At 43.6% G+C, this 10,104-nt stretch overlaps 1 protein-coding gene across 1 annotated transcript; it reads right to left on the reverse strand.

Moving 5' to 3' along the window:
- Positions 1–53: 53 nt before the first annotated feature.
- On the reverse strand, positions 54–8,634 carry pcolce2b (procollagen C-endopeptidase enhancer 2b). Its single transcript, XM_035142755.2, has 9 exons — positions 8,377–8,634; positions 8,007–8,115; positions 7,426–7,681; positions 6,036–6,160; positions 5,365–5,501; positions 5,101–5,264; positions 4,053–4,136; positions 1,492–1,659; positions 54–1,114 (listed from the first exon to the last, which is right to left on the reverse strand). Exons 1-9 carry the CDS (start codon positions 8,517–8,519, stop codon positions 984–986), a joined length of 1,317 nt encoding a protein of 438 aa, XP_034998646.1. The 5' UTR covers positions 8,520–8,634; the 3' UTR covers positions 54–983.
- Positions 8,635–10,104: the final 1,470 nt, after the last annotated feature.

A 10,104-nucleotide genomic window follows, 5' to 3' on the forward strand; every position in this document is an offset into this window, starting at 1 on the left:
TTATATTTGTCTGGATCGATCTCCGTCTCTCGCACACAAACTGCAAAGCAAAGTTGAATGTTTCAGGAGTTTTATTTGGGCAAATGAGAACAGTAAAATATAAATAATATTCACAGACTTTTTCATATGAAAATATTTCTCATTTCATACCTCTTCCTTTAAAAAACGATGACGTGAGTACGTGATGTGTGCTAATGGTGGAGCGTTGCATCTGTAAACAAACTAAAGAAAGGAGCTTTAGCTAAGAATGTCTTTGTTTCACATCGAACCGGCATGAAAATCGATTTTTTTAAAAAAAGAAACAGGTATATATTAAATATTGCACTTTAATCACCACATTTTAAACTTCCTAACCCCCCCCATTAAAACTGAACACCGCTATTGAACCGACAACATCAGCTGCAATGAATCACCTTTGGATACAAGTCAGGCTTATTAGTTAGCCAAGTATTGTTGCTTAATCAAGAACACACTAAAGCCTGAAAAGGAAAATTCAATTATGAATTGATTTTAACTTAATGGAGCCATCATACTAGTTCAGAACATTTTAAATAATCTGATAGATAAACATGAGTCTGTGAATTGCTATACACTCTATTCTGGGCTCCTGGCTGCAGTGTATGACAGGAATGTGACTATGCAGACTATGAGTACGAATGAGCAGCGAATATGGAGATAGATTGGAGCTGATTACCAAATTTGCTGAAGTTGCGAAAGAGACAAACTGATGTGTCTTAAATTGAGGAAGTTCTTAATGTTATCTTGTTTATTCCAAAACCACAGCAAAATTAATAAATAGAAAAATCTGAGCTCCCTTTTACTTTTTGGCAGCTCTGCATCCAGAATCAGTGTTGTTTTTTTGTGGCCCGTGTTTGTGTTGTTGAGACGGAGATTTGTTGCTTGCTTAATAATTGATTTCCATCCACGGCTGAGCCCCCCCGGGCACACACCAGTCCAGTGGAGATCCTCAGAGCCACTGCAGCTCAGCAGTGCTTGTTTTTCAGAACGTTGAGCACCTTCTGGTTCTTCGTCTTGAACGCCATGACGAAGTGCTGCGGGGCGATTTTCCCGCGGCCGTCCTCGTCCACCTGGCCCATGAAGATGTAGTTCAAGCCTGGGGAGGTCACACAAAACAAACCTGAATGCAGTGGCGGGACGGCAGAGACATTCAGGGAGGCCAAACATCAGAATCTCCACGTGGCACGTGTATACTATATGTTTATATGCGTACATATAAACATATAGAATGTGTCATCGACAGTGAGTTCTTCTGCTCACCTCACACTTTTGGGGGCGAGCGCTATCGACCGAGTGTGACGGCACAGCAGAGGAGGCAAACTCAGAGCCATAGGTTATTCAAAACAGCCAACCAGGAAGCGCACGGGGATTTTCATCATTTAGATAACGACCGGTTTTCTGCAGCAGTGATTTCATACATCAGAGGGCACAGTCTCAAGAGCGCTGAGCCAATTTAATTTCACCAGCACTTACCTCTTCTGATAAATGGGCACTTCTTGCACAAGATAATGATCTTGGTGCTCATGGTCTTTCCTGCCTGCTGGATGGCCAGGCTGCCTTCTTTATACACGTTGATGATGGAGACTGTGGCGTACATGCTTCCTTCTCTCATCACCGCCGTAATAACAGTGCCGGTTATTACTGTCAGACACACAAAGAAGGTAAGGAAAAATCAAAGATTACAGAAGTATTAAACCAATGTTTCAACATCAGAGAAAAGTGCCAAAAATTTAAATTGTGGAATTTAACATCCACACAGGTGTAACAAGGCATCATACTTCATCATACCGCGCATTAATTCTCATCTTTGAAGTGCAGCCTGTCAGTAAAAGATGTCAAAGTGAATTAACTGCATTGCCTCTCCATAAGTTCCTTCCAGGCTTTCATCGCTCCTTTTATGACCTTTTTATGGCTCCTTCATTTAACCCATGAGCGAACAGCTTCTTCTCAAAAACCCACAAAATAAAACATTGAGGATTCCGTCTACTGAGACTCTTTAGATTTAAGACTTAAGATGAGAGCGTGAAGAATGTGGCCTGTGACGAAACCAAAGTTAAATGTGAGAATTGCAATCGTCAAGCATAATGTAATTTTAAGTCACTGTGACCTTTGACCTTTGGCAGCTGAAATCAGTTCATCTTTGAGTCCAAGTGACAACCGGACAAGATGGGGAAAGGATTCTTCAGATAACGAAGAGTTGTGAGGTCGCCTTAACCTTTGACCAGCAAAATCTTATCAGTTCATCTTTGAGCGCAAGTTAACCCTTGTACCAACTTTGAAGACATTCTCTCAAGGAGTTCCTGACATGTTGCGTTCAGACAAATACAAAGAAATGTCTTTTGTAAGGTCCCAGTGACCTTTGACCACCAAAATCTCATCAGTAAGTCGGAGTGAATGTTTGAACTCAATTTGAAAGGCTTCCCTGGAGGTGACCCTGAGATATCATGTTCACAAGAGTTCACAAAAAAGTGCTTTGTGAGGTCACAGCCCTTTAACCACCACCAAATGTAATCAGTTCATTCGTGAGTCGGAGTGTTTGAACCAAATTTCAAGAAATTCCCTCCATGCATTCTTAAGATATCGTGTTCAGAATAATGGGACTGATGGACGCACAACCCGCAAACATGTTGTTCCCGGCATGGAGCCATAAAAAAAAAGTAAAACTTACTTATTTTAGAGATTCAAAAAGTGGGAATTTGAGAAATGGTTTTACAGCTTAATTGATCAGCATCGAGACTTGAACCCCACAGTTCTCCCCGTGTCTGTTCTGTGCGGTAAAAATGTGAAAGGGATACGTTTCAGTTATTTCCTGTTCAGACTGACGGGGTCTCTGAAAGTACAAAACAATACAGTTTTATTGTTTGAACTTGCTGACCATGGCGGAGACCAGACATTTAGTGCAGATAGCAGAGCCAGGAGGAATCTGATCTCATTCAGCATGAACGAGATTCTGTACACGGATGGTAGCAATATGTCTGGACCTCATGGTCAGTTTCATTTCCCGTCAGAGATGAGACTGTCCAGAGATCTGCCTGTTTCATTAATGTTTTTTTTAACTGTTGCTGTTCTTACATACAACCAGTGAACTGCTTTTGACAATTCAAAACCCATATATCACACTATTAGATTCAGCAGTACCGAAGCTATGACTTTAGGTGTAGATTATTCATCCATGCATCCTTAATCTATACCGATTATGCTTTGAGGGTCGTGGGAGGAGCTGGAGCCAATCCCAGCTGATACACCCTGGACAGATCGACAACGTATCCCAGGGGCAACATATAGAAACAAACAACCATTCACAATTACATTCGCAGAATTTAGAGTCTCTAATACACCTGACCCCGATCTGCATGTCTTTTAATTGTGGGACGAAGCCAGAGACGCATGAAGAACTTGCAACCTCCACTGTGGATTAGATAAACTATTTTCGACCCTCGATACTGAAATGTGAAGTAACATCATGTGCCGATTACGCCACCACATCGCACGAGCTACTTTTTTTCTTCCCACATCGCCTTTCCTTTCCTTGGCTCGTGATGCAAATCCAGGCGGAGCTCTTGGAAACGCCAGTCTAACGCATGTGGTAAACATCTCCGGGAGGAAAACATCAGAGAGCGCGAGATTAGCAAACGGAGGCCGAGCCCGAATCAACACGGTCATTTATCAACAGTTTGCCCACAGTCAGAGGCTGAGAGCGTGTGTGTGTGTGTTTACACTGAGGGCAACTGTGTCCTACTGTACACACTCCCTCACTTCCTGGCGGGCTATCAAGGAAGTCTTTGAGATGCGCCGAAGAAAGAAAACAAGAGGTGCAAAGATAGGGACACGATCAGGACTGTAAACTGCTTGTTGGGGGAGATTTGGTGCTAATGTGGGTTCTGCTGACGTAGAACTTGGGAGGGGCTGCACGGCTGAGGTTCAGACTGTGTGAGATCAGAGTATGTGTTCAATAATCATGAGCAAATCTGGAGCGTATATCAGTGACTTTCTCTGCGGTTTAAATAATTTGCAATAAGCAGTGATGTTCTTACCAAAGTTGCTGGAGCAGTAATTAGTCTCGAGCGTTCCCCGTCTTTTGCATTTCTGCTGGCACAGGGCGACGGAGTACTTCAGAGCTGCGGACACACACACACACACACACACACACACACACACACACACACACACACACACACACACACACACACACACACACACACACACACACACACACACACACACACACACACACACAGTTCAATCTCTGTAATCTTACCTTCCACTGGAACCATATGTAAGCTATGGTTGCATCTGTTTCTACTGTGGGTTTATTTACAGTCTCGGCCTCGGAGACGTTGTACAGTTTGTAAAATAGCGAGACACAGAGAACATCTGTTTTTTAGAGTTAGACATTTCATAGAATCCATGAAAGAAAGAATACGAGGCGATTGTCTAAATATTATTTGAGGAGATGAGCCAACCAGAGAGCGGCGTCACTGTAAAACATCACATGCAGGGAGCTGCCAAAGTACCTTGGCTTGACCGAGGGAAAGAACAACAGCGTGTGTGGATGCGAGTCGGAAAATGAGCTGCGATTGTGGGTGCAGACACACGCCCACACTGTAGATGGACTCAGTGTGTTTGACAAGTGCTGTCGTTGGCTGAGTCTATATTTGGACGTACAGTGTGTTTGCACAGAGGAGAATGATGCAGCACAACTGCAGGTTTCGTAGAAGAAATCCACAGTTTGTTTTGCCACTTTTAACAATTTCATGTTAACGTGAATATTGTACTTATGTTAGCTATATTCAGATGTAGTAAAAAGAAGGTCTTATTCAGATTTCCAAATTAAAAAGCAGTATAAAAGAGCATTGAAGGAGTTAATTGCGACTACGTTGTATTTTTACTTAAGTACAAGTCACTTATTGTGTGTCTTGCCCAGATCTGCTATCAGAAACAGATTACAGACCAGCCCTCCTGTATTTAAACCAAAAGATAAACTCCAGTAGAGCACAGACATTATCGTCACGTAGCTTCATCAACAAATACAGATGTTAGAAATCCTCTAGAGGTTCTTATTGGATAAAAGTTGCTACCTACGTATGGGCCTGGTGGTGGCTGGCTGCGTGGTGGTGGTGGGTGGTGCCGTGGTGGTGGGGAACTTCTTTGGTCTGAACTTGTAGTGTCCGATGAAGCCGTCTGCGGTTAGACTGAGATCTGACAGGAACTGGATTAGGAGCTGGTTCCCCTCGGAGAACACTGGGCTGCAGAGAAACACAACCAGACGACCGGACTGAGGGTAAAACTTGAGATGAGATCATAGGACGGTGAAAATAAAATCCTCGGCATGGCCGGGTCACCTACGCTGGGGGGCTGTCTCCACAGTATTTCCCGATCCTCTTGGCGTCGTTGATTTCTGCCCCGTTGAAAATGGAGACGTGGTCGTAGCGGCAGTAGTTGTCTCTTTCCACATCAAACTTCTCAAACTTGACTTCAATAATCTGCAGCAAGAGACATAGTACAAGTAAAAATCCTCTTTCTACCACCACAAGCTTGTAACACACCCCAACATCAGACCACGGCATTTGATTAAAGGCTACTAAGCATTTGTGGGATGATGTAGCCTACAACTCTTTCTACGCTGAGCTGTAGGTAATGTATTATGCATGTGTGATGCTCCATTTCTACATGCCTCATTCAACCGCAAAACTTTTCTCTTGCAAAATCGAATACCACAACTAAAACTGAACTTTTACATTTGACATTTAGATATCATACCTCCCTTTACTTTGAAAAATGAAGATACATCTAGATTCAGTAGAGCACACATCGCTGCCAAGGCCCAACAATCTCCTAAATAGGCCTGATTTATTCATCAAGATGCTTTAATTATTCCATGGAAGTCAGTGATATAACAGGTTCTTCCGTGACCTTGACTGCATCCTTTCACCAAGTTTTGTGGTCATCCGTAATACTGCTAACAAACAAACAGACATAACCTTCTAGACGGAGGTAATAATAGTACAAATTCAGACCTGGTTCTTTGGTGCCACTAAGTGCCAGGAACAGGTGACTCCCGCTGGGTAGTCCTTCTCAGGCCAGTTGGGCGTTTTGAAAGTCCCAGAGGGTTTATCCAATCTGCCTCCGCAGTACTGTTCCCCTGCGGAGAAATGACAGATGTTAAATCTTGGATCATCATCATCAGGGTGGTGATTGGACGATTACTTGGCGATTTATCATTCCTGTTGCTTGGAGGAAATGACTTTACAATCCTGTTAAACGCAGGAATTGGGAGTAAACCGCATGTTCATGAAGTCTTGTTTAAAAGGGCGACTCGGTGCCTTCTTTGTTATTACGAACACCGGAAAAAAACAGGTCACTCCTGCAAAGAGTGCAGGTTAAAAAAAGACTAAATGCTTCCAGGGCTATCAAAGTTCAGTGCGATAACCACATGAGCTGTTTACACTGTCGGAGAGGAGAATCTCTAAGGGCATGATTTCTCTGTAACATACAATTTAGTTGATGTTTCCTTTCAAACATGTCTAAAGAAGTATAATCTCGTACTTTCCCAGAAATAGACACAAACGGAGGATGTGTTGTCCTGTGCAGTTTTGACAGAAGAGCAACAACTTATCTGTTAAATCCATCGTGTCAGAGCCAGACAGGCTGGTTAATAGACATTGTCCATTACAGCTGTCAGCTGCCTGGGTACAGGGAACCAGCCATTCAAATTCAAGTAAAACAGTCAACGAGAGTTTGCAACCCTGCAGAGAGGAAACGTCTCATTCAACTCTGTGATTCCTCTGACCTGAGCTCTGCACTGAAGCGCTCCAGCAACAAAAATAATCTGTGAGAAATTCCACATCAGACTGTGAGAAGTGTTGGGGTGTTTCTCTCTTTCTGTCCACATGCGGAATACTGAAACTAGTAGCTTTGTCTCAGACAGAAGAAAAACCCAAGGGTCAATGGCGAAAGAGAAACTGGCAATGTGCATGCCTTGAAAGTGACTCACAGATTTATGAAAAAGCTGAGCTCCACTTGAGGAGGTACATTTCATTCAGTGAAATCATTAGAGATGTTCCAAAAACCGACAGCAGCATCTGAAATGCCTCCGATTCTGCCGAAAATGTTGGGTACGACATCAGCAGTAGTTTACAGATGTTACAATGTGTTTATCAGGGATAAACAGTATTGGAACAATTGGAGCTAGATACTATGCAATGACCTCAATCGGGCAACAACCTTGTTAATTTGCTCTATAAACCAAGACCCTCAGCTCAAACACACACACACTCCCAGGCCACTTTTAAATCCCTTTATGGGGTAAAGTCATGACTGACACTAAATCCCACGTGGCTCCGTCTTACACCCTCGAGATACTCTCATGCCAAGAGCACTCTCCCTGCTTCTCCCACGTTTGCCTACCTCTCTCATGCGGATGTGCAGCAGAGAAAACGGCCAGGAAGCCACTGCCGGCCGTGTTGGCATCAGACACCATCTGCAGGACCATCTTGTTGCCCGTGGAGACCAGGGCGCCTGGCTTGAAGGTCCCACAGAAGCGACCGAGCCTCTGGCCGCTGGGATGCCCGCTGTAAACATCCACGTAGTCGTAGCGGCACAGGTTGTCACTCTCCAGGTCAATGAAGCGGAATGACAGGACCACCACCTTGCCCTCAGGGACCTGGTTGGGAAATCACAGAGAGCATGGAGAGAGCATTGAGGGAACACCTTCAACCGTAGTGATAAAAGTTGTTGAGTGAGAAAACTACAGGTAAACACCTTCCAGCAGATACTTGGGTGTTACTTAAACAAAGATTTCCACATGATTAAATCTGACTGAAGATTAAAAACAAAATCTGTGGCTGTGGTTGAGTATTTTTAGAAGGAAGTTGGGGGTTTGGAGTATGTGAATTGGTTTGAGAAAAGCCTGGTTTTAATCATCACTTTTATCATAGTCATTGTCTGTGATACATAAGACTAACAGGTGAATATGGAAGTGCACTCACTGTGATTCTCCACACACACTTGGTGTTAGGAGGGTAAACTCCTGGGTACCCCTGGCTCCCAATCACTCCAGTGTCCCCTGTGACGTTTCCTCCGCACGTGAAGCTTGGTCTGTGGGAGGAATAGAGAGAAAAAGACTGTTTTCCATTTCCCAAACGTGTATTTAAACAGTGAACATGTATAAATATCAAGGATGGACTGTGGTTGATTTAATTCCTCCGCCAATGCACCATGCGTCAGTCCAGGCAACACTGCAGAATATTCCTCTTAATCTAACTCCAGCTTCTCCACACAGGAGGATCCACGACACCTGGCGCACTGGAATGAATAATAACATTTTTTTTAAAAAAGGGTGTAAATAAAAAGGTGTACCTCCGCTGGGTCTGCGCACAGACCTCTGTCAGGAACAGGAGACTCCATGCGCAAAAACCGCTGCATGTTCTCCACATTGTTGGCTTCGCGGAGCAGGCGCCTGCCGCTGCTCGCCTGTTTTCGCCCCGTGGCACGAATGGCATTGTGCTGCTGAGTGCTCCTGCAGCCAGGAGGTCCTGCGGGGAGTTTCAGGGACTGGGAGCTGGAGCAGATGAATATAGCGTTTGTTCTGCGTGGTTGGAGGGAGGTAGGGAGGGAGGGAGGGGAGAGGGAGGGAGGGAGCACAGGATGAGGCTTCCCCCCCCCCAAAAAAAAACCCCGCTTGGAGGGTGTAGGGTCCTGAGTTAGTTTCTTGAAGCACCTGGCCACGATGGCATGAATTAACTTGACTTGAAGAAGCCATGGCTGAACTTTGGCATTCCAGTCCAACACGGTGCCATGTATATCCTGCGTGTGGCACAGACTTCATAAGTAGCTCATGCAAAGTGTCTGCAGTGCGCAGACAGGACACAGTGGCCAGATGTGGAGGGACAGAGGGACAGCTGTGGACTGTTCTCATGGAGGAATGTGAATCCATACACCAGCTGACTACACATGATATAAAATATGGGTGTTTGGATAGCTGCAGGCTGTTATGCTGTGGGAAGTGCACCGGTAACAAGAGGCCGTTGGGGCTGCTGGAGAGCGATGGAGGGCGAGGGCGCCACCTGCTGGGAAAGGGAACAGTTCAAGTTTTGTTTGTCGTGTGCAAGTTAACACAGGGTCAACAGTGCAATGAAAAGTGTTGGGCAAGAAGAGACCAGCTCAGCAGTACAGTACTTACATTTAAATACAAGCAAGCAAGAAAGAGCTTACGAGAAAAAAAAGTCAAATACAATACAAATGTAAAACAGTCAGAGGTTCTTATTAAGACACATTTCATTCTAGCTCACTGTATTTTTATTTAGCTGTAACCAGTGAACTTATCGGCTATATAACTGTGTAGCTATTCAGTCAAAGTGCAGCTACGACTCCACTGTGACCTTCAAATAAATTAAACAAGGTAAATCTGTTTTAATATATTTATATGGAATGTCATTTTCTCTTTTCACCTTGATACAGTAAAGGCTTTAATCAGAGTTTGTCCTTTTAAGCAGCACATAGGTCTAAACTGAATGAATGTCAAATCAGCGTGGAGAGCACAGACCACTGTCACAGACTTACTGTTGTGATCTGATTTCTGAATTGAAAACCTTACTTAGTAAATTACGACAACATTGTAATAACAGTAACAGTCGGTAATATTTTTAAAGCACTTTCTAAATAAAGACAGAGTTCATGTTTATCTGACGGATTTTATTAATTGATGAAAAAGCAGCAATGTGCAGTAATATGGAAAATTGTGGATGTGATACAGTCTCCTATGTCATCAAAGTAGCATTTTTAATTTAGGAGAGCCGGATTCCAAGACACACACACAACCGTTCATCCTGTAGAACAATGTCTAGGTCCTCAGCATCAAAGATTGCAGACTCAGAATCAAGACCAATTTATCATCTTCCTCTTCCTGTTCTTCATACAGCATCTTTATGAACATTTCAACCAACCACAAGTCTATGCATATCAATCAGTCTATTAAGTATATACTGTTATATTTTGAGTTTTATTTTGTTGATCTAGCTATGGTTAGCTCGCCAGAAAAGAAGCTAGCTGGCTAACAGCTAGTTAGTATTGTACATATTTCTCTTT

Source organism: Hippoglossus stenolepis, chromosome 19 (assembly GCF_022539355.2).
Source record: "Hippoglossus stenolepis isolate QCI-W04-F060 chromosome 19, HSTE1.2, whole genome shotgun sequence".
NCBI lineage: Eukaryota > Metazoa > Chordata > Actinopteri > Pleuronectiformes > Pleuronectidae > Hippoglossus > Hippoglossus stenolepis.